General features: G+C 35.2%; 1 protein-coding gene across 1 annotated transcript in view; it reads right to left on the bottom strand.

Annotated features, from left to right (window-relative positions):
• Positions 1-26383, bottom strand: part of RYR2 (ryanodine receptor 2) — a 317056-nt gene that overhangs the window by 116964 nt on the left and 173709 nt on the right. The window contains exons 29-45 of the mRNA XM_087967520.1: positions 25167-25341; positions 23870-24078; positions 21640-21986; positions 21072-21186; positions 18438-18598; positions 16721-16880; positions 16395-16481; positions 12542-12768; positions 10831-11632; positions 10126-10326; positions 8987-9092; positions 8169-8312; positions 6960-7233; positions 5440-5554; positions 1905-2037; positions 1319-1422; positions 248-383 (exon numbers count right to left, since the gene is read on the bottom strand). Of these exons, the coding sequence (XP_087823646.1) occupies positions 248-383; positions 1319-1422; positions 1905-2037; positions 5440-5554; positions 6960-7233; positions 8169-8312; positions 8987-9092; positions 10126-10326; positions 10831-11632; positions 12542-12768; positions 16395-16481; positions 16721-16880; positions 18438-18598; positions 21072-21186; positions 21640-21986; positions 23870-24078; positions 25167-25341 (3496 nt within the window). The remainder of the gene's footprint in view (positions 1-247; positions 384-1318; positions 1423-1904; positions 2038-5439; positions 5555-6959; positions 7234-8168; positions 8313-8986; positions 9093-10125; positions 10327-10830; positions 11633-12541; positions 12769-16394; positions 16482-16720; positions 16881-18437; positions 18599-21071; positions 21187-21639; positions 21987-23869; positions 24079-25166; positions 25342-26383) is intronic.

Consider the following 26383-nt stretch of genomic DNA (forward strand, 5'->3'; position numbering starts at 1 on the left):
TGGGAAAGGAGATGACAATGGCGTTGGGTAGGGAAGATTCAATGAATGATTCCAGTTTTCTCTCAAGCTTTTTCTTAGTGCTGCATAGTGACTTAAGAAGATTGTTAAAAAGGAAACATTTATCAAACTATGATGTCATAAATACACTGAGAAGCAGCACTTCATTGGGTACATTAATAAATGTAGTTAAAATATAATTGATTAGGAATAGCAAGGTTATTCAAAAACTATAATATCTTAACACTACCATTGCAAAAAACAGCAAAACGAAGGAAATCCAGGTATCGTTCTCCTTCAACTGGGTTCCATCCAATATCTGGATAGCCTTTAGAAATTAGTAAAGGACAGTTCTGCAAACCACAGCCAGCCAAGTAGCGGACTACCTAAGAACAAGACAAAATTAAACAATAGAAGCATTTACTGCCCTTGTCCCTCCCCCTCTATGTATCTATATTTTACCAATGACTAAATTCCATAGTCATCTTATAACTTATTACCCAATTTGAAGTGTGCCATTATACATTTCATACTCCTAGAATCTTCCTCTCTTCTCCATCATGGTTCTTTAAATTTTCATCTACAATTCTCAGACTGTCCTTTTGTCCACAGTACCATCATAGTCTTAGCTCCTTTACCCTCAACACTATGAAAAACCTTTGGTTTAAGCATAGTTCATTGTATTTACCTTTATTAACAATCTCAATACATCTACAGAAAAAATGAATGTACTAAAATTTCTAAATTTATTTTTATTCTGGAAATTGTATACAGTTCTGATATTGATCTTATGCTAGTGATCACTTTTTAATGAATTGTACAATGGGTGCTTCTGTCTCCTATTGTTTTTTGTGTTGCTCCCAAAGGCTCGTAGCATTTTCTGTCCACAGATCTACCTCCCAAGAGAGTTTTGTGCTTTTAAGATGAAACTAAAACCAAGCTTCCTTCTCTCTCTCTCTCTCCCACCCTCCCTCCCTGTGTGGGGGGGTGGGGGGGAGTTTCATATAAGTTAACTGCTGTATCCAAAATCGTGGTCCATCACTGGCATTTTCACTCACAGATTCTGTGGGAATCTACTGTATATTGCACCATAATATCAAAATAAGATCCCTACCTCAAAATGTTTTTGACTGGAGTTGCTGGCATAACCAATCAGCTATTAAACTTCTAGGTGACAGTATGAATTGTAAGTCCTGTCATATATGGGGTTTTTGTATATGAAAATTACATTGCTAATAGGATGTAGACTGTTGTTACTATATGATAAGAAACATATGCGTACTTACAAAATATAGATTCTATAATATTATTTATGATTTACCTTCTCTAAGTCAGGTTCTCTTAAAGCCAGTGCAAGCTCATTATTATCCATTACCGATGCTGCTGCAACATCTAAAGGTGTTGATCCACGCATGGAAGGAGAAGCTATCAAATAAATTTCAGAAATTGGCATCATGTTAAAACAGCACAAAATCCTATTAACAAAATATAGCAAGTAAATTAACTAAATGAAATTGATTCAAATTAGAAAACTACAGTTTATAATATACAGCCATGCTTTTGTTGAGTCAATATCATCCAAATAATACAACACTTGTATTTATTGCACATTGAAGTTTTACTCCATATACCAACTAAGCATACGTTTTCAGTATTTAGGAGATGTGAGGATGCAGTACATCCTTTCCAAGCAGGCTAAACTACATAAATGGTCAGCCAGGGAATTCAATGCCTGACAGGTAATACTATTTAGTAAGAATAATTCATTATTAAGAGGTGTTGGAAGCCTTGAAACATCTTAGAATGGATATACAAAGCAGCCATTAATTTGTGAACTCCAAAAAGATTTAACAGCAATAAATACAAAATGGGTAGTGTACTGTAGGGAAAATATAATACATATTTACCAAGTCCAACACTGCTGTTTTCCAAAAGATAGCTTAGATGGTCGAACATGGCTTTCTGATTCTGTCTGCTGATGCGGCAAAAATAACATAGAAAACGACAGCAGTTTGCCACCATCTTAGGAAAGGTGATTTCCTAGACAAACAGTACTACGTTAGAAAAGCAAGAATAGTGTATATGTGTGTGTATGTATGTGTGTGTGTGTGTGTGTGTATAGACACATACATACATACACATACACACACACACCCCTCAGGATAAAGTTATTTCCTTTTTCATGTAATTTTCTGCAAAACTACTCAAATACTATATCTAGATACATATCTGAGAATAGTAAAAATCTTGATTACTTAAATTTGGGCTCCATTAAAGTTGGTTCTGTGCATTATAAAACGAAGCCATCACAGGGAGAAAAACCTAAAATTGACACATTGAGGTTTGGTCATAATAGATAAATGGAGAGTTCAGCTCAGTTCCATTATTCATGAGATTAAAAATTGTAAACCAAATAATCTCCATCCATTAGTTTAAAAAAAACACATAGGATGTGACCTTTATTGTCAAACAAATCAGTGCTGGCTCCACTGTAAAAATTCTCTGGCAGAAGTAGGGCAGGGGGCATGAAATATGTATTGTGATCCAAATGTCTGCATGTGTGCCTCTGACATTTGAATGCAAGTAATAGATTAATACAAGAACAGAACTTGTGCTATGATACCACAGAGTGAAGATTCCAATGCACTCTGGCAAATTTTTAAACGAAGGAAAATTCTAAGTATATAACCAAGAAAATCCCAGCATCCTAAGAATTTCCTAATAGGACAAAAAGTGCTGTTTTGGGAAAAGATGGCTCTGGTTTAAAAAAACAACAACTATTCCATCAAGTATCCCATCAAGTATCCCATCAGATCTCTATTGTTGATCTGCTCTCTGACATTTCCAGAATGTTTTTCCCTTTCTCCTCACAAATCAAGGGATTTTGCTTTGAAAAATCCCCCTCCATGTTCTCATTTTTTATGCAGATTCTATAATTTCGATCCCTCTACCTTCAAAACTTTCCCTCTGGTCAAAGAAAGACTTTTCCATCAAATTTACTGCCCAACATAAATTTAATTCTAAATTTTGTTATTGGCAGAATGAAAAGTAGAACAATTTCCTAGGATCAAAGCATATGTTGGACAAAATGTATGGTCTGCTGGAGTAACTTCCACCTAGATCCCATCTATTCATTAATAATCTGCAACTAGGCAAGATATTACCAAAATGATTTTTAAGATCACACTGCAACAGGATTATTCTGTATAAGAGTATGTAATCTATGAACAACACCTCAGAGGTCAATAATGAAAGTTTTGAAAGCCACCCATCTCACTGATTCAAGTAATCCCTTCTTTGAAAATGACCATGATAGCTCTATCTCTTAGATAATACAGTCTTAACTGCTTCTACTACCAACCCTGTTTTCATACTTTAGAATTATTGCTGAATTTTTCTGAAATGTTTTAATGTCAGCCGATTAAGATAATGTCAGCCGATTAAGCTTGCTGACCTTTTCCATCATTATATGCCTGTTATTATATGACAGGACACAACTGTGACATGAAATTAAAGTATTGCCTCAACCTTTTCCCCCTTTCTCTCACTATTTCCTTGCATAAATGTTTGGCCAGCCCATGCCACAAGTTCTCTTCACAATTGGTTTCAGTAGTCATTGTTCACTAGACTTTTCCTTATTAAGTAGACAGAATTCAACATAAAGTATCTCTACATTTATCTATAGAGAAGCTTACCTGCAGAAATCAAAAAGGTAACAAATAACTAAAGTGATGTATTTCAATATCCTTTCAAATAAATGCACACTAGACAATATTAACACATTGAAATGTATGCCAATTAATGTACACATTCCTAAAAATATATCCTGTGTAGACTTAATTTTAATGACCAGTTGGAAACAGAAGGTTCAGAAATATGCTATTGTAGTTTCATTTTTCACTTGCACATATTTCTTCATTTGATCACAGCCAAACAGGATTGTATATTGTACTTATCATTTGTTGGAGGATGGAGAAAGAAATGGAAAAATAACCCACATAGAAATGTAATTGTGCATCTAAGTACAGATGTTTGCTAACTAGTTTATATACAGTGGTGACCTCAGTAGTTGATAAATGCACACACAGAGAGAGACCAATTCCACTTCCCATCAAAATCATAGAGTCAGACAGTATATTAGCGTTTGGATAAAGGGCCAGTTTAGGGCTAATTATAGTTCTACAAAATAAACTGTCCCTGTAAAGCCTGTAAAATTTTATTTTAATAAAATTTGGGCATCTAATTTCATGAACTGAAATACATGACAATTAGCATCAACATGGATAAAGTGGTCACTCCCAGGTTATCATTAAATAGCTCAGACTATCTATTGCTCCCGCTGTCTGAGAAAAACTTAACTGGGAATCATTTGGTAAGCAAAAAAAATCAGCTGAGGTACTGGATGTGCACCCATAGCCCCACAATATGCCAACATATTAATGATTGACCTAGAAAAATGTTTCTTCAGTTCTGAATCATCAAACCTTAATGGAACTTATGTTAAGTTAATGTTCTCATTGTTCCATTAAGACCATGACACCATCAGCCTAAGTCTGTTCCACTCTACAGAATAAAACCACTACATTTATGTCATACTACAATTACCTGATTCAAAAACATCATGTTAAACAGGAACCTATAGACTGACATGCATACGTTCACGTTCCAGATTCCATTTAGAATATATCATCCAACCTGCTTTCTGTAGCCAGTATCTACATTACAATCACATTTGTTCTGACTCATGAGGCAAAGATAGCTAACTGATGGACTTAAACAAAACATTCAACAAGATCAATACATAAATCAATAGAGCTAGATTTATTCCCAGGGAGAAACCACAAAAACAGATTTCTGCTGACCTACAGCTCATAACTGAAGCCACTCGATGCATTTTTAATAAGTATACTACAATAGATGCAAGCATTCTACTTTCTGAGGCATTTGGTGATAGATTCTTACTTGAATACAGACAACCAATAAATCCAACCTTGCTCATTCCAATAAATTTAAATCATACCTCCTTTAAGCTACTTCATATCTCTGATGAAATAAGCCACAGGTCAGAAAAGGCTATTAACAACTTTGTTACTCTTAAAAGATGCTACCAGATTCTTTCTGACTATTGGCGAGGACAATATTAATTTGAAAATTTGCAATGGAAAGCTCTTAGTGAAACCGGGTAATGTTCAGAACTTTCATAATGAACTGACAGCAAAATCCATATATAAACCTTCACTTAATAGTGATTGCTCTGTTTGCAGCTGCAATAGAATTATTTAAACTTATTTATCATTCTTAGACGTAGGTGACCATTATTAAATATGCAAATTTGCAAATTTCCCAAATTAAACCAAATAAGATCTTGTCTTCAACAAGAGTTAAGCAACTTTGCCTGGCATTAGAGCCAAAATTTAAATGTATATCATTCTTATACATTACCTTTGATTCTCCTCCTCCAAGTACATTCACCATTACTTCCATGACCGTCTCATGCATCCCCAATGCCCTCATAAGATTAGGATGCTGATAAAAAACTTTATTGTTCATAATGTCCCTATTAGAAATAGAATAGTAAAAAAAGAAAAAGTAAATTGAAATCTCAATCCTTTTATATCTAGTTATAAAATGTTACTGACCAATCCATACCATTTAATGTGGTTTTTAAAAATAAAAAACTGAAATTTATTCAAAGTATCCTAGAGTAGATATTAGAGTAGAGTAGATAGAGTAGAGTAGATAGAGTAGAGTAGAGTAGATATCCTAGAGTAGATAGAGTAGATATACTGAAGGGTCACAAGCAAATCACTGGGGTTTCACACATCACTCTCACTCTGCCTGAACATATCTCAAAGCTCCTAGGAAGGCTTTCTGAACACCATCCTTTTCTCTCCCTCAAAATAATGATGTAAATGAACACATTTACATAAATTGGTGAATTAGATTGAATTTGAAACTCTGTGAATTCAAGTGACAGCATAAAGAAAGTTTTGTTTTTTTAAAAAAAAAGAGTTATCATTACTACTTTTCAAATTAAAATGGGGTCCTAAGATCAAAATATTTGAGAACCACTAAAGTATGGGCAAGGATTCTTTTAGTTATTTTTAGTTGAAAACGAAATATTTTCATATAATAATTCAAAAATAAAATAACAATATGAGAAATGAAAACAACACATTCAGTTGCAAAAAGCAGGTTTTACGTCTCTTTGATTTTTAATCTGAGTTCCACTGGTTTATTCTCTTCAAGGGAAAAAAAGATTGCTATTTTCTAATGGCTCATCGGTTAAATTAAGTCAGGGCTGTTGTTTATTGAATATGGATGATGCAGAATTATTTCTATGAGATCTTTAAAAAAATCATATATTGTTGTATAAGCCAGACTTTTAAAAATCAATATATAAAGAGATGAAAAATGTGATACTGATATGCTTGATTTATAGGAAGAAAGCATTATGGTTTAAGTTGTCTAGAAAACATATTACTTTGATCTCAGAAACCTTAAAAAGAAAGTTAATATATTTTAAAAAAAAAACATTTCCTATTTCTAAAAATGGCATCTGCTATCTTTCCCATATCTTATCTATATTTCCCCCATGAAATTATCAAATAGTATATATATTTTTAGAATAATATTTAGTTCATTCAAGAAAAGTTAAAATACAAAACACCAATATTTTGGTTTTTCGTTCTTAAAAAAAAAGAAAGAAATTACCAAATATTATCATGTGTTCTCAAGGAACCCGATCATTGTTTGGATTATTTCAATTTGAGTCAGAAGCCATAAAAATTAATTATAAATAAGCAGTATTCTAGTTTTTTGTTTCACATATTAGCCTACTTATCTACAATGTGAATTCTTTGAAGCCTATGAGAATAAACTTCTACCACTGTCTTCTCTGCTAGTAATCAACCAAAGGCAATTATACAACTTTTAGATTATCAGTAGAAAGGGAGTTTTACCCTAATCCACGAATCATAAGTTTCTCTTCTTCTTTGCCCATTCTAACACTGAGGAGAGAACGGATCTGGCCAAGAGATGCAAGCAAGTTGATGGTATCTTCCACTGATACACCATTTATAGTATATGTCTTGGGCATGGCTCGAACTAGGCCACCAACCCCATCATATTGGCGGTGTAGCAAAACAAACATGGCTCTCACCAACTCTGGGTCTTCTATTACAGATTCTTGAGCCCAACGTACCATAGTTTCTGATATCAGCTGTTGGAGAGTTGCTAGATGTAGAAAGCATTAAGACAAACATACAACAAGACCTTTTTTTCACTTTTAACAATAATCATCACATGCTATGCCAATTTGGATTAGAAATTCAGAACGATTAATTTCTGAAAAAAGCAAATCATCAAATAATACATAATCAAATTAGAAATTATATGTGTAAAAAGTACAGAGTCAATTGGAGATGAAGAAAGAGTTGCTTCACTAGATTTTGGGCTAGAAAAATCCAAATTATTTTTTAAAGGATCATAATAAAAAAAACATTCTTTAAAACAAAATTACAAACTGAAGATAATCATTTAACCAATTGAATTTATAAAGCAAATGGATGAATGTCAATATAATAATCTCCTATCAAATAATGATGAGAAAAGGAGACTGAAAATATGATAAACTGCTGTCATGCAATGACCATCATTCCTATGCATATGTGTTCCAGAATAAAAATAAAAATATATAAATGTATATAAAATCTGATGGGTCACATTGCAGAAGAGAGTTGCCCTAACTATGAAACTTCCAGAAAGAAAGAAGTAAAGAATTTAGTGTAAGTAAATCCTTGCACACATCATTTTCATTCCCTACCGAAGACCATACACCTACTCCCCCACCCAGAAACACACATTAATGCATTCTTACTAGTGGAAAATTACTCTTTTGCTCAGTATTTTGTTAGCCTATCTGAATTCCACTTGTTTTGCATCCCATCAGTTCAATAAGGATTTTCCAGAAGCTACAGCTTCTTAGTCAGCACTTTTGAATGTAGTATTAAGTTCCAGAACATGCAATAATTTCAGAATATAAAAAATTAAAATACTGAATTGATAGACATTTAATTCTGAAAGAGATTATAGTATCAGAATGAGAGAATTATTAAACTATGCTTACTTTAGATTCAGGTAACAACTAAACCTTATTTTACTTTACTTACATGGTTTCTTGTTATTATCATCAACTAGCTTCTCTGCTTGTTTCTTTTTCAAGTGTGTGACTCTTTCTACAAGATATAGCAGGCGACCTTTAATAGTTAAATCACTGTTTCCATCTAGAATTCCATCTTCGTCAAGCTGAATACCTAGACATAAATATCAAATATTTATGATAGCATTAAAACAACTAAACAATATTATCTGTATTCATTTCCAAGACTATCTTCAGAACTTGAGAGAAGTTAGTAGTACGGTGCTTCGTTATTTGAAATCATGCCTGGCCATAATTTTAGACTATTCCAGAAATCAATCTTTTAATTAGAAAAATGAAGTGAATGTTGATTCCAAAAAAGCATTAAGAGTTTTCAATACAGCTACCATAATTTGATTGATATTTTCAAGAACATCATTTATTGATGTATAACTTCACATAACTTGTCCTTTTCGGCATTGCAAAAGAGCATCCTAATGGTAAACCAGGGGCAGAAGGCATGTGCTATACTCTGCCAATATTATGGAGACTACATTTCAAATTCAAAACCTAGTTCTGGAAAAAAAAATTGACCAAGTCCTGTCAATTTTATCTTAGAGGCTCAACATGATTTCCCTAAAACTAGATCAAGGCATCTGTTTTTACATGAGACAGCAGGTTCTTGAAGACAATATGGATACTGCAGTTTTAACACTGTATTCAATATAATTTTAAGTCTTTGTATTAGAGTTATATTTCAATCTACCATATTTTGTTCAATAAAACTATCAGTATTTTATTTTCCTTAATATTTGGAGCAGGGAAAGAATATTCAAAGTTCAGCTTTACCGCAATGTGCCATCAGATCTTCATGAAAATCCAGGAGATGATCCCTGATTTCTTCAGGACAAGGACAATCATTTTTATCATCCTTAAAATTCAGCAGCATGTTGATCTTTAAAAGTGAATATATATTTGAAGTAATATGTAACAGGTGATATGTAGGTAGAATGAAACATTTACTACAATATTATTAGACTGAAGTCATGTTTTGAAACTTCCCATGGAAGGAAAGGATGGAAAGAAATACATGATCATTCTAATGAATTATCATTATAGTCACATTATATTTAGTACAGCTCAGTAATTCAGTTCCCATAAGATATATTGAAAGAAATGATGCAGCCACATCTTTGTCTCTTGACTTGTATTACGACATTATCAATGTCATCTAGGATTCCTTTTAGTACTTGTTAGAGATGGTTTAAATGGTGTTCAGGATTTTAAAACTTAAATTAAAAATGGGCACCCTAATTTATCCTGTGTAATTATTTAATAATTTTAATTTATCCTTTCACCAATAGCAAGGCTCACAAATAAAATCTCTTGGCACATACATAATGCTGCATTTTACCCATGCTGAGTTTTACTTCTGTGCATCAAAAGTTTAAAAGAGAGCAAGATAAGGAACTAAAAGGGCAACTATTGTTCTTTACTTAGTACAGGCTCCATGAGCCATAACTTGTGCTAAAAGATCCCTATTAAGAGCAAAATAGGGGACAGCATGCTTGGGGGTAGGACTGGAGGGAAGATGTCAACAGTGTTTGCCTCACTCTTTAGAATCAGAATTCCAATAACTTGTTTATACAACAGTTAGTAATGAATATCCAAGGCACATTCAGATTGCCTGAAGATACATACTTCAAGGATAGAAGAGAATATTTCAATCTACATTCAGTCATAAACAATTGAATTAATGTCAGGCCTGATCCATATTTTTCACGGATGGCAAAATGCTTATCAAAAGTGACTGCTGCTTGTTAAAACACAATAGCCAAACATTATGGAAATCAGAATTTTTATTCACCAAAGCAGTTTAACTTTTATTTAATGTCTGGTGTACTCTGGTCCAGGAAAATTATTACTTTGTACAGATTTTCTTTAAACTGAACAAACCCCAATATTAAAGTATTTATTAGGTTATTAACCTGCTCTTGTGGTGGGGATCGAAATTCTTTCGTTTTCTTGGCTGTCAGAGCTGCAGACATATTTAAAGCCTGCATAACTTCATTATATCGGAAACGCTGATTTTCTTGAAGTTTTGCTACAAAATCATCTGAAAATGCTACAATGGCTTCTATTCTGTGGCGTATCTGGAAGTCACACAGATATTGGAGTAAATGGCACATCTGAAATAAAATTAATAGAACAAAACAAATGAGGTAACATAGTTTTAAAACTACAATTTCAAATATGGGGTATTCCTTTTATTTAACTTGGGTCATTTCTCTTTTTTAATCCAACCCATGTCCATTGTCATCTGTTTCTATTTTTTAAACCTTTTATTCTCTCCATTTCAAAACACTGAAAAATTCAATTTTCTACCCTTATCTTTTCCTCAGCTTAAAATTTTAATTTCCTTTTGACTACATTATTTGTGATTAATGTATTATTTATTGCATATTGACAGTTTTATTCTGTCAATTTTTTTCTTCTCAACATTCTTCTCAATATGCATATTGTAAATATTCTTTTCTATTTGTATCCACTTTTGTCGATATCTAGAACCTTTTCTTAAATTGCCAACCCAAATTTTTCTTTGTTTATGTTTGTATGTATAAAGGGACATAAATGTGTCTCAAGTAGAAAAATAATCCACAAAATATATTAACTATGCATTATTTCATGATTACCTGTAATTTGACGGGCTCAGGAAGCTTCATTTGAAGAAGTCCTTCTTCTGGAACCTTCTCTCTTCTGATTTTATCAACAGCTGTTTCTAAATTTAGACTTTCTGTAACTAGTTCCTTTGCTAATATTCGGGTTTTATCTTCATGGCCTTTATCTTCTTTAAACACACTGGTCTCAATGAGCTGCAAGATATGCTTCAGATCTTCATTGTGGAAGACTCCCATTATAAGAAGGGTATAAAAAAGCTTGATCAAAGGAACAAACAGAAATTCTGTAGTACCACCTACTGGATCTCTGACATGTAGGCTACCCTCCTGAACTGCTTCTGTCAACATCTCTATGGTTTTAGACTTTAAAATTTCTAAAGGAAATTCAGGACTATATTGGTAGCACTCACTATTAATTCTCACAAAACTGGGAGAAGAAAACTGTATTCTGGGTCGTAAAGATGTACTAAGCCCGATACCTGGTAGGCCATGTTTTTTGTGTTCATCTGGAAACAAAGTAATGCTTTTAGTCTCATCTGTCATTGGGACAATGAATTCATTGTTCATCATCAACCTTGCAGTGGCATAGCTATTAAGGTGAATATCAATTAGAAGATCATAATAGCCCGCACGTAACAAGCCTGGCATGTATTTGTTCTCAATTGCATAGAGAAGCTGAGATTCATCAACATGGCTGCACATAGCATGTGCAACTCTGTTATTCCCAAGAGCACAAACCGCTGAGTATAGCCTGAGAGTATGATAATGAAACTTTAGCAGTTCTTCTTGTTCTGACAGTTCTAAAATATCTATAGACCTGCAATAAAAAAAAGGAAAATAATTAAACATAGCAGATTTGAGGTTTTTTGTGTAGAAAATGCTTTTACATCCATACAATCAGCTTTCTAAGAACAAGTTCACAATTATTATCTTACCAATAAGTCAGTCAATTGATAAGGCTTACAATCTAGTGAACACATTTACATATGCAAACATGGAAGCAAGCTTAGTTAGACTTTCAACTATTTCCAAATTAGCTTTCTAAGCGACTAAGTATAACTCTTTATTGAGTAATTAAAATTTTTCACCAAGAATTTAGTTTCTTTCTTAGCACTTCGATGTATTCAGTAACTATACCTAACAATTGTTAGATAATATTATTTATCCTTTGGAATTAAAGACACAGTCTTCTACTGGGAATAACCATGACTAATAGAAGATGACATCTTTTGCAAAGAAAGACTTAAAGGTATTTCCTGTGATTGAAGAACATTAGTTGAAGGAAGCAAAAATAGATTATGGGAAAGTATCTAGAAAGTAACAAGCTGTTAGTTCATGGCCTTAGCCATGAAAGGCAGCTGAGTGACTTTGAGACAGTCATTCTCTCTCAATCCAACCTACCTCATAGGGGTAGGTTATTTTGTGGGGAAATAGGAGGAAGAAGTTGTGTTGGATATATTCACTGCCTTAAGTTATTTATACGAATAATGAAGGTGAGATATACAAAATAAAAAAGTAAAATAAAATACAGGTGATAAATAGTATTGATGTAAACTAGATTTACCTAGTTTCAATTTTCTTTTCCTATTGCCCTCCTTCCCTTTGCATATTTGATAGTATTTTATGAATATATACTAACATATCATTTTTTCCAGATATATAATTTACCATACACGTAAGATCAACATCTTATCTCATTTCATCTGTAAATGCAACCAAGCTGTACCTGTTTTCCTCTGGAATGTGAAGGGACATGAACTGCAAAGACTCCAGGCACTGCATTGACCAGCCCTGCCGTTCATTGATCCGTGATATATCAATCTTCAGAAACTGATTTGGCACTCTGCTCCAAAGAACATGGGTCAAAAACTGAACATGGAGACGAGGTGGACATTGAGGAAGTGGATTTTTGTGCTCACTTTTGAACAAGCCAGCTGACAACGGCATTACATTCTGAAAACAGAGCAAAACAGTAAATGCAGTAAAACAGTACTGCAATAAATGCAGTAAACTGGGGGTGGGGGGGGGAATAAACTCAATCATTCATATATATAAATATTTGTATGTATGTATGTATACACACACACACACACACACACACACATGAATGAAATGGTCATTATTCATAAATTGGGAGAATAGGTTGCATACCTGCAACTGTGTTTGAACTGTCATCTTATGCATTCATACATAAAGATCATTCTGTGAAAATGTAACAAATATAACAAACATTCTAGAGCAGTGATCCCCAACCTTTTTTACGCCACGGCCCGGTATCCCCAACCTTTTTTATGGCGCGGCCCGGTACCGGCATTAGCTGGGCGCTGCCATCTTTTTTTGATGAAAAAGTGCTTCCGATGAGCTTTCTACCCGGAAAAGCTCACCGGAAGCACTTTTTCATCAAAAAAAGATGGCGGCGCCCAGCAAGCCAGCGGCCTGGTAGGACTTGTTCCATGGACCGGTACCGGTCCGCGGACCGGTGGTTGGGGACCCCTGTTCTAGAGGATGAGATGGAAGGGGGAAGAGTACAAAAAAAATAAGTTGACTGATGTGAATGTCCAAAGTTAGTTTTGACAGAAATGCCACAATTCAACTCTCTGTCAGTATGAAAATATAGAGATCTATGCAAACAGTATATGGTTTCCTAGCCAATGTGATTTTAATAGTCCATTATCCATGGATGCTAGCGATTCAAAAAGTTGAAGAGGCTTCTTGGATGAGAAGCGAAATGTCTTCAAAGAAAAATCAGAAAATCCCATTGCCTCTTGAAAAAAAAACCCTTGGGACAATCATGACCTGGATGACTTGAGAATCTCCATAGACAGGAGCACCATGGTTTCTTAGGGAGTAGGCAGTACATTCTGAGACAAAAGCCCAAAATAAGAAATTGTGCAGTCCTAAGCTTGAATGGGGGAGAGTGGAATAGGTACAGGGAAACCACATTCTAAAATCTCTCTTGGGTTAGAAGATTATAGCTTTAGTCTGGCAAGATTCAGTCTATTACGTTTAAAAAGGTAAAAGGACTCTATTGGATTCCATTGTGTCATCTTTGGACTTGGGCCTGATATTGCATGGAAGGAAAACCATTGTCCTATAGTCCCAATGAACTCAGGGACTGTGTGTATATATAAATATATTAATGCTGGCACAGAATCAAACCTTTCCATGAACTGAAGAGTATCAACAGAAGAACATATTTGTGGCTTAGAGTTGAATTGTGGGGTCCTTCGTGCTCTCTGAGTTTGGTTGTTTTCTTGTAGACATTTCATTCTCCAGGGTTACCTAGTTGGATAATGAAACATCTGTAACAAAACAACCAAGCTCAGGGAACACCAAGAATGCCTCTAAAGAGTATATCAAACATGATAACAAAATCTGGTTTGGAACGAAGCTATCGATAACCAGCCTATGTAATGTATAACATCATATTCTTCTATGCCACTTGGCAGGGTTGGATCTTTGGAAAAAATATTTTGAAATTATTTTAGTTGTTCTATTCCAAGAAGATGCCAGGCTCTACTTTGACACTTGATATCCAATGGGATCCCATTGAACTCCACTTTATTCCCATGTTGTGTAGTATCTGCATGAAATTATTTAGCTTTTCCAAAAAGCTTTTTCTGAAAGGGATTGTACTGTTCCAACAAAACCAGGTTCACAGATTAGGAATTTCAGCTGTGGCTTGGAGTTTTGTTTTCAGTATTAAAATTAGTATATCAATTGTGATCTTCCTGAGCATATAAAACATATAATTATCATACCCTGATAACAATATAACTTAACTATTGAAATATGTTTTATATAGGACAATCCTTGAAAAGTGTCTGAACATTGCTTGTAGTAGAAAAAACAGCAACCAATCTGCTGATCAGTACAAAATATAAATGTGGTATATTTCTTCTGTGAGATTCCTAGTCTATGAAATAGGCTCCTACTCTTCCTTTATTTAGGAAGATACTTTTAAAAAGCCACTCTTTTGCTAAATTTTTAATTATAATGTTTGATTTTAATTATTTTTAAAATTGCATCTTTTGTCATATGTACAGGAATAAGAGTGGCAAAACCTGGGGCTGAGATTAAAAAAAGGATTATCTCTACATAGCCACAAATAAATTAAATACAACCTCTCTTGAATTCTGTTGACCCTTATCTAATCACAAGCAGATGTTAACCATCAGTTGAAAAGATTCTTGGGTATGATTAACAATAAATCAGTTTAATTGGACCTTTGCTGTGGATCTGATCTTTCATGTCTGACAATAAGCCACTTTGAGGGATAGAATTAAGGAAAGGCATACATTCAAGTATAAACACATAGCTAATGTCAGAGAGTACTTTGGTGATAATCTGACTCCTACAAATGCACTTATTCTGATTAAAGTCTGAAAATTGAACAATAAAATAAACAGCTATGGTTGTGTGACTAACCTATTTGCCCTAAAAAAACACCTTTTCCCCCAAAAAAAAACCCCCAAATTGAGGCCCCCTCCACCCCCCCCCCCCCCCCCCCCCCCCAAAAAAAAAACAAAAAACCCCCCCCCCCCCCCCCCCCCCCCCCCCCCCCCCCCCCCCAAAAAAAACCCCCCCCACCCCCAAAACCCCCCCCCCCCCCCCCCCCCCCCCCACCCCCCCCCCCCCCCCCCCCCCCCCCCCCCCCCCCCCCCCCCCCCCCCCCCCCCCCCCCCCCCCCCCCCCCCCCCCCCCCCCCCCCCCCCCCCCCCCCCCCCCCAAAACCCCCCCCCCCCCCCCCCCCCCCCCCCCCCCCCCCCCCCCCCCCCCCCCCCCCCCCCCCCCCCCCCCCCCCCCCCCCCCCCCCCCCCCCCCCCCCCCCCCCCCCCCCCCCCCCCCCCCCCCCCCCCCCCCCCCCCCCCCCCCCCCCCCTTCCCCTCCCCCCCCCCTTCCCCCCCCCCCCCTTTTCTTTTTTTTCCCCCCCCTACTTCTTCAATAAAAGAAGTCAAATTCTAATTCATATCAGTGTAATCATAAAATATTCCAGTATGATAATGAGATGGTCAGCAGATAAATTTAATATATAAAAATAAAAAAGCTGATCTGCCAGATGCCCAATAGATAAAAGTATGACTTATGTCTTGGTAGTGTAGTGCTATTCCAAAACAGATACTTTAATTAGGTCTATCATACATTGGTGATACTGGAATTTATGAAGTCTTTTTCTTTTTAGAGATTACTTTCTCACACTTTCAGAAACCTTTCCTGTTTTTAGTTTTCTTGTTCAAAGAGCACAAAACTTATACACCCATCATTTTTTTTCTCTTGTTTTCATATAAAACCAGACCTTGGCATGGTTTCTATGGTCATAAAAGATAAATGGGAGATCTAAGAGAGAAGGGAATACATTGGACTATGATTTTGTTACTGATTTTGTATATAACTCTATATTTACTCAATGTTTTTCTGTCAGTATAGATGATTGATGATGATGAAGTGAGAAAGGAAATGTCCACATTTCTACCACTGGGTAAAGAAAAATTTATCCCACTTTTACTACTATTGCAAAAAGTTCAAACCAGAGTTTCAGGAATGTTTTAAATACAGTAAACTAAATGGGTGATAGTTACCTTTATTCGTCCCAACTCAAATTGGAAAATGTTTGGGCTTGTGGCTTGTGCAAATACTGCAGGGAATAATTTAGTACTTGGCTCCACCTAAGTAAAAAACAAATAGAAAAAAATAGTATGTCAAAGTAGGTATAAAGATAGTTTGCAGACAAGAACGTTATTAACCTAAGCATTTGCCACAATAAAGTTGTAAATCTTTCATAAGCTACCATCTAAAGCTAAAATTTGGGGAAATTACTATTTCCTTTTAAAATATAATAAACATGTTCTTTTAAAAAACTAATCAGATTTTGTTGGGCAACCTATAACAAAAAAAAATGCATTACCTGATAATAAGTGCTTAACTCTTTGCCATTGGTAGTGAAGGATAGGATACCAGTTGCAGCATCAACTAAGCAACCAATCTCTAATCCATTATTATTGCGTCCTTGCCCTGGACTCATGCTTTCTCCGGCACACACCATATAGCAGTTGCTTCGTTTAATACTGCATTTCAAAAGGTTGATAAAAGGTTAATATTACAAGGCAAGTTCCCAAACTCCATTAGGCTCTGCCATGTCTGTGATCTATCCAGTTCTCTTCAATATTAAAAAATATATTTGCTCACCAATGGGAAATTCCCACTAATACATGTGCAGAGCATTTCCAAACAGAGAGAAGATAAAGCAGCATAGTTTTCTAAGAGTAATGCATCTAAATTACATGATGACAGTTTTAATGTGTTTTTCTTTAAACCTGCTAATCATGAGACAATTTGTCATACAGTTACTAATAAATACTGTAAGCAAGCAATTAAGCAAATAAATACATGCAGATCAAATTAGACTTATTTCACAGCAATTGTTGTCAATGACTCAATGAATGCTTAACTCACATGTATTACAATAGGACTTCACAGAGAGCTAGGTCTAGGATAAGGATTCTTATCCAATACTCAATCCATTCTTGATGAAGTTAGAAGCAATGGCTAGATTGAGTTTTTTTCCATAAACCTATCTGGCATATTTAGATTTACATTTAATTTTAAAAATAAACAATAGATGAATATTAATACATTTCATAAGCAGACATAATGATAACTACAAAGTTGCATATCTTTCTCCAAAGGCCATCTCTCCTAGACTAAATCAAACCACCTAGTAGGGCTGTATTACTATTATCATTCTCATCTTTCCTACTACCTATGTCCTTAGCTTCTTATGATTATTACTTTTTGTTTGTATCTTATGAATTATGTTGATTGATTTTATTTAGTGTCCTATTATGATTTATGCTGATTGCTCATTTAGTATTCTATGACTATCACTGAGTATTGTATCTTATGATTTATGATGATTGTATTTTATGATTATGATCATGATTTATCACTTGTTGTTTGTATGTACACTGAGAGCTTATGCTCTGGAGACAAATTCTTTGTATGTCCAATCACACTTGGCCAATAAAGAATTCTATTCTAACCTGTTCTATAAATAGCAGGGAGGATGGAGAGAGCTATTGTGGCCTAAACCAAGATGCACACTACCCTCTCATTTGAGAGGGCTATGATTGGGATATTATGCTACTATGACTGTCTGTAAAGTTAGAGAGAGATGTATTTCTTAGTCATGCTAGAATAGGATAGAGTTATAATGTCCAGGAAACTAGCACTTAAATACACTTCTATTACAGAGACTAAAATATAACTTTTGGATTCCACATTTAAAATTCCTTAAATGTGATAATTGTATTTTGCTCACAATTCAGTGTGGATTGCAAAATAAATGTAAATCTTCATTCCAATGAAGCCCCTTAATAGAATATTGAGTTTCAGGGCTATATATCTACTTTAAGTATGCTAACAGAAGGAAAACTTCATTTTAAAAAATGGAGTACCCATCAAATGAAATATAGCATAATATAATATTCATGTTAACATAAATAATTAATATGCATGATATCGATTTTAATAAATATTGCAATTTTAACTGGATAATATATTCACTGACTTGATGGAATTTGATATCAATTGTTCCTAAACAAAAATAAATAAATAAAGCCAACCTCTCATGAACTTTCCCTTTTTCATCTCCTAGGGTTACTGTAACAGTACGGACTCTGTCCAAATCAAAGCTTGTATCATATTGATGGAAATCAGATGTAATCCAGCCTACCCAAACATTAGCAGGTTCTTGTCCAGGAAATATACGTACAGAGTAATAATACTGTCAAGACATAAAAATATAACCCACAATATTAATATTTCACTTTGATCCAGTACTATCCTGATTTTTTTCCTGAAAAGTCCATCTTGTTCTGAAAATAACACCAAACTCAGAAGCTTAAGTAATTGCTAGAAGCAAAAATAGAATCTCTAGGACCATGTAAAAGTCAGAATCTTATCATTAATGTTTCTCCCAGTTTCTTCCCTATTAATTTACAGAAAATTTTGCTTTCTCATATAATAGGAGATATATGCAAATGCCTAAATTTTACTCTATGAGTCGTTCAATGAGGGAAATGACAGTTTCTAAATATGATAATAGATAGATAGATAGATAGATAGATAGATAGATAGATAGATAGATAGATAGATAGATAGATAGATAGATAGATGAAAGAAAGAAAGAAAGAAAGAAAGAAAGAAAGAAAGAAAGAAAGAAAGAAAGAAAGAAAGAAAGAAAGAAAGAAAGAAAGAAAGAAATGCTTTTCGGGCTTGTGGAAGTTATACCTCTCTTCTAGGGATTCATTTATCTTGGACAATCAGGAAAAAAGTTGATCCTGGTAACATGCTTGTTGATTCCTAATGCTGGCTCCACAGGTGGCAGAGCATCACCTGAAAGCTCTTCACTAACTTTTTGGTACTTAGCTAAGTTACACGTTAGTTATTTGTTTTGCAAACAGTTAAATTCTGAGACCAACAGACAATGCAATTTTCTCAGCAGAAGTTACCATAGCTCTTGTGCTAAGTGCAATCATTTAATAATTTATTCTTAATTAGGTTGTTGGAGCTAAGCCTCTATTCCAGTGATGGCGAACCTTTTTGGTCCCGAAACGGGAGCACGTGCGCGCACAACAGAAACCAAAAGAATATCTCCCTGGCGTGGCACGCGTGAGTGCCAGAAACTGGAAGCTCAGCTTTCTGGTACGTACATGCACCCCAGCCACCTGGTCTTCCAGTTTCTAATTGGCATGCATGCGTGAAGACCAGCTGGCCGGCACATGCATGTGTACCAGGGAGCTGGTCTTCAGATTTCCGGCGCTCCCACACACGCAAAGGCCAGCTGTGTTTTTCTAATGATTTGCAAAAATTCCTGAAGGGACATGTTTTGGGATTTCCCTACATCAGAAAAAATAAAAATAAAAAATAACTACTAATGGCTTATTTATTTTTACCTTTCTGTTCCTAAATACATTTTTCATTAATATGAGTAGTCCTTGACTTTCAACCATTCTTTTAGTGACTGTTCAATAGCACTGAACAAAGTGACTTATGACTAGTTCTCACACATGACTGTTATGTGATCAAACTTCAGGTGCTTGGCAACTGGTATCTAGTTACAATGATTGCAGGTGTTCTGGGGTCCTGGGATTATCATTTGCAACCTTCCTAAGGCGTTTCTGACAACCAAAGTGACCAACAGAACCCAGATTAACTTAATGACCACATGATTAAGAACTATTGCAAAAAAGTCATAAAATTAGCATACTATTTTTTTTTAGGGGGCGTGCATAAGCGCACCAACGTGCCTACCGTCCCTGTCCTATTGTTTCTCTTATTCTTTTATTTTTCTTATATGTACCCATTTCATGTATTCACAACTATGTATACATTTATACTTATTATCTTGTAAACAATTGGCAAATCAAATAAATAAATAAATAAATAAATAAATAAATAATTTCATGGTGTCACATATTCTTAATTTGATCTATTTGATATGTTATATCAAATACACTTAAAATATCCATATTCTTTTGCTTATAGAAGCTACTGACAGTTATGGCAGCTTTTTAAAAGGTAAAAAGTTATTTAACAGTAATACTGTGGTAAAATAATAATTTGTTCTACAAAATTTTCAGTGCCTATATGGCAGGATTGAGGTTCGTAGACATGGATGAAAATCATCACCTGAAATAAGTCAACTAGCCTCAACTATATTGCTTATCACTTCCAGATATATTGATGCTACCTGGAAAGATGGCATAGAAAGTAAGGAAGATGACCTTAATGGAAATAAGCAAAAACCATTACATAGGCAAATGGGAAAGAAGATAATATTTGGAAGGTGTCTCCTCAATTCATGGGGGCATAAGAAGGATAGGGCATGGGAGGAGGGCGGGGAACAGCATAATCAGATCTGTAACATTCTGTTATTGTAATTAATTTCAATAAAGGTACTTTAAAATTTTCTGATATAGTCTACCAAGTGGGACTAACTCATGTTCCTACAAAATCAAACTGAGGATATGGACTGCTTTATTAGTCATTTATATTAGTCATTTATAAATATATTATAAATGAAAATTTATTCCCATGAAATATTAGTTTAAGCTTCCAGCTTAACAGCAAGTCTTTAAGACAAGTCCAATCATTTCTGTTCCATAGAGATATGCCGTTAATATATAATATCGTCCTATCATATTTGATAATTTTAATCTATCCTTAATGGAAATATTAACACTAAATTGTCATACTGTAGAGGTTTGCATTAGATAATCATAATCATCTCTTTCATCTGCTAGGACATCTTCAGTCAGTCTTGCAGAATGGCTTGTGCTATAGTCTGGCTTCGTCCTTTTCAGCATAAATCTGTATTGTATAAAAATGAAAAAGAGTGAATACATCTTTTTTATATCAGTTGATTCAGAATAATTCTGTATCTTCCATCGACTAAGGCTGAATTTAAAGCTATCAAGATATTCACTCAATTCAAACTGGCCCTTTTTTACACACTGGGTCAAAGTGTACAGTTGTTAATATCAGATAATATCTTTCAGGGTCAGGACAGCAAGTATCTCTTTACATTTGCAGACTTATAGTTGTTAAACATTTTATACAAATTTGTTTATGTTTCATTTATATTTCATGAACAGAAATGCTGGAACATAGAGAAAGCAAAAATTTAAAAACAGAAATTGCTATCCTTTTTATTCAAGAGACATCACAATGAAATTCATTGACAATATGGCAAGAAAAACATTGATTTGTATCCTTGAAAGCGAACAGTGTGTGAAACAGTTTGAAGAGATCAAACTATCTGACCTTTGCTTGAGGCGTGAAGGTTTCTCTTGTGTATAATCTTTATGGTTATTGAACTCAGATTTTGCAGCTTCTTTTTCCCCACGGTCAGGTACAAGATGACCATGAGCAGTCTTCATGAGAACTTCAAAATCAGAATCTGCATCATAATCATCCAAATCACTCTTTGGGCCAAAAAGATTAGAATTTGGCATTCCTCCTCCAGGCATTTTAGAAAACACTTCTGCACATTCAATGGGCATGCTTAGACGATAAAACATGATGTCTGTTTTGCTATTTTGAGATCCAAAGGACTTCTGTGTGACTTTCAAGCATGGTGAACTATCTGCAGTTCCATCAATCCTTGTAACCTATGAAGTACAAAAACTCAATTGTAAAATGTATGGAAAATAAAACAAAATGTTGTCTTTACTTATGCTTAATGGTTTCTTACAGTATATAAATAAATATATGTTTATTCTTGTCCTCTGTAATATTGTGGCAGGTGTGATGAAATGTAGGTTTGACTCAGAGAAGGGGCAGGAGAATGAAGCACCATTACAGAAAAGATATGAGTTCTACAAAACTAGAAAATGTGAAAAAGAGCCTGATATTAGATTAATACACAACTCTGTTTTAATTACATTAGATATAGGTTAGAATCAGGCTTTGACAAGCTTTCAAGATTCTGTTTTAATATGCTGATTGCATTAGAGTACATTCTAAGACCCTTAATGATTCCTGTTTCTGACCTTGTCTATCTTGAAGCAAGATAAAATTACTTACTAAAAAATTTCTTGTAGAGAGTAAGAGGCATAATTTCAGCCTATTGCTTTTAATTTTTTTATTAACCTAATATTGGACTCTGAAAGACAACAACATTTTGTTATAAAAATATGTAGGTGGATTAAGAATTATTTATGGATACAAATAAAAATTCTGCTTTTTCTCTTTAACTCAAAGTCTTTGGGCTTGCAAATAAGAAATATGCTAGTTTATCTCTTTAATTTTACATTCTACATTTTAAGGTAAATATGTAGACAGGATAATAATATAGTATTATTATTATAAAATAATAATAATGAATCATTCCATATATTTGACAGCATATACATATACATATATATTTGTTTTCTTAAGTTTTCACGGGTATTTATATGTATGGTATTCAGCTCTGTTCAGGTATTTTCCCACGTCATTATAGTTGTGCTTTTAAAGTTGTAGCAACATTTCGGCAGAGTCTCATCTGCCATCATCAGGCTTGTGTATTGTGTTCGTCTGTGAGTCAGGCTTTCACAGCCGTTTCTGTTTTAAATTTGGTGCTAGCCTACTGCTGTGCCAGAATGTTTTTTTTCTTCTTCATCCTGATTGGCTGGGAGTCTTGGACTGTGTTTATTGGTCTTGGAGTTTGCTGTGTTCTGCTTGATTGGTGTTTCTAATATCTTCTGTCTGTTTTGTAGCATTTTTTTTTTTTTTGTCTTGATTGGCTGGCAACATTGTGTTTCCTGTTTTGGAGGCTTTTAGTGCGGCTTGGCTTCGGGTAAATGGATGGCTATCATTTATTAGGAAGCTAGGTTTCATCTGGGTGCCTGGTTGGGGTGTGTTTGAGCTGGGGATATCAGGGGGCGTCTGTTTGTGCCCAGGTGTTTGCTTGGCTTGTGGTGTGGAGATATTTTTTTTTAGCCTTTTTTGTGAGCCTGCACTCACAAACAAAAAAGTTATCTATTGTCCAATTATAAATATATAATTTTAAGGATGTCAAATATATGGAATGATTCATCATTATTATTATGTGTGCATACGCACACTGTCAGCGTTCCAGCAAACCTCTATTTCAATCAAAAGTACCTTTATTAGAATACCACCTGGCACATCTGTGGAATCTCGAATCTAAAAGTTCTTGGGCTTTCTACCATTTCCCAAACTACAAATCCATCCCCCCGCCCCTTGGTCGTCATCGCATCACATGGCCCAATCACAATCCGTCCAAAAGTAAGATCCTTATTTCATCCTGAGCCATACTAAATGACCTTGAACTAACAAAAGAATTTTATTTTGTCTACTTAGAGTTACTTAATTGAAATCAACCCACCTCCCACTTTCTCAGGTTATGTGGCAGCGTGGAATATGGCTTCCAAAGCTCACACACACACACACATACACATACACACACACACACACATACATACTACATACTAGATTAACTACTACCACTTACTATGTTCAATCTCCAAAATAAATTAAAGATTCAAACCTCAATATGTTCATGATTTGCTGGTACTGGAAGAAACTGAGGTAATCTCTTGCTCAGCCACATAGTAATGTCACGATTTGTATTCACAGCAAAAGGTTCATAGCCTTCTTGTAAGCCACAAATAGTGAAATATTTCAAAGTGCTAACATCTTTGCCAAAGTTCATTCTGCCCACCTGTGACAATCCCAGGCTACAGGCAGGTATAAAGCCTGCAAAAATGACATATATGATATGTAAATAATAAATATTAACAACTGTTCACATGTACTTAATTTGCTTTTTCCTTATAAACTAGACAACTCCAATCAAGTCTTTAAAACACACAATATATTCCACCGATATGAATAAGAAAATATGCAGTTTGTTGTGGTACTGTTGAGTACAGAGGATAAAATAAGTGGGAGAAGGAAACGATACTATTGTTAGAGTCTGCAATCAATTATCCAACCAAAATTTCCTAATAGCGAGAGTAATTCAGTACTGAAATCAATTACCTACAATCATGGTGAGTTCTTCATTAATTCAGACTGGCTTGGACAAAAATATATCAGAGATGATTTAATCTGGATTCCTGCACTGAGCAGGCATGCAACTTTGATAGTCTAAAATTTAGACTCTAAATGGTCCCTTCTAATTCTATGTTTCTTTGAACAACACTCAGAAATATAAAAGAAGCCTTACTATACTCATTCATTCTCTAGCTGCACAAGTAATTGTTCAGCACCCCAGGCTATTACTAATCTGTCCAGAAACCAGACCTTATCTATATGATAAAATCTAATGGATTTATCTATTGCCCTGGGCAGATTTACTATGGAAGAGGTCAGCTGCCTGCCCTGATGATATACAATTAAATCAGATGTAGGCAATGTCTGATAAGTCAAGGACCATAATTCAGCTTCTTGATCTTCTGAAGGACCACATACATCGTTGATACATTATGACATCCTCAGATGTGTGGTGCACTCTCTTTTCTGGACAAATTTAAGATAGAAGTTGTTAATGATTGTAACTACTGGAGCTCCCAAGACAAACTGACTGCATTTGTATACTTAAAACCATCCCAAACTAGCAGTTATTGTTGCACCAAAATCCAACCACTTTGCTACCACATTTCAATAACATAATCCCAGAATGCTGATGGTTCAGACATAGAATTCTTGAGATAAATCTTGTCTCTGAACCATAACCTTTGGCTGAAATAAACGAATGGCTGGTTTTAAAAACTTCTCTAAGACAGCAAAGAAAAACTTGCTAAGGCAGCCAGAAAGCAGCACAAATTTGCTCAAGAACTTACCATCACCAACCTCAAAATCTTTAAATGCAAGTTCAGAACCTGAGTCATCAAGAAGGATTTCGCCATTTAGCGTAAACATCATGGTGTGCTCATTCAGATCTACCATGCATCCCACAATATCTGCTATTAGCCAAGTACGGCCAAAATGCTCATTTCCCTGGTGCCATCTCTGGGCCTAGGTAATAAAGATTTCATAACATAAACTATTATTTTAGGATTCTTTAAAAATATTTAGCTCTATAAGTAGATATCAATTGTAAATCTTACAATTAATAACATAAAAATATTTTTTAAAACACAACTGTGCCACAAGTTTCTAGAGAATCAGCAACATTCAACGTTTTTGGCAAATAATTTATATATTATTCTCAATAATCTTACTGTTACTCCTTTTAAAAAGAAAAAAGAGATCTCCATTATTTTAGAAGCAGCAAACCCCTCTCTTCCCAAGACATATGGACAACTGTGATAGTGGACTCCTGTATGGCTAGAAGCTTGGACCAGATCAGGGGTGTCAAATTCAAGGCCTACAGGCCAGATCCGACCCACAGGGTGCTTCGATCTGGCCCACTGGGCTGCCTTGGAAACAGTGAAGGACCAGCCCACAGTGCTTCTGTCAGTGAAAACAGAGCTTGGAGGGCCACACGCTGCCCTCCCAAGATCTGTTTTCAGCGGCCTCCTTCAACTCTCTGCCAGCAAAAACGAGCTTGGGTTGCATGTGGCCCTCCTGGGCTCAGATTTTACTGGCAGAGCACTCAGGGCACCACAGGCACACCAACACGAGTGACACTGAGCCGGCCATACCCACCCTGGCCGCAATCACCACCACTACCCCGAGGTCAAACACAATCCTGATGTGTTCCACAATGAAATAGAGTTTGACACCCCTGGACTAGATCATCTGTAAGGTGCCTTCCAACCTTTACATTCACCATACTGCAGATTCCACTTACCGAAAGGACAAATCTCATAACATAGTTTTGTTATGTTTTAACACACAAATTACAATCCACTTGCCAAAACAATGCACTTATTAGATAATACCACACTTTATGGAAGGGGACATAAGGGCAAACATGCTCATTTTTATTCTTTTTCCTATCTGAAATGTCAGGGAGGTTCAGAAAACCTACTAAAATCTACTACCCCAATGTTAGAATTGACAACAAATGTGTTTATCCCACACTAATTAAGTTTTATATATGCTCTACTAGAGG

The sequence above is a fragment of the Notechis scutatus genome, chromosome 1 (genome assembly GCF_049901735.1).
Source record: "Notechis scutatus isolate UNSWTSFEM ecotype Mainland chromosome 1, rNotScu1.2, whole genome shotgun sequence".
Classification (NCBI taxonomy): Eukaryota; Metazoa; Chordata; class Lepidosauria; order Squamata; family Elapidae; genus Notechis; species Notechis scutatus.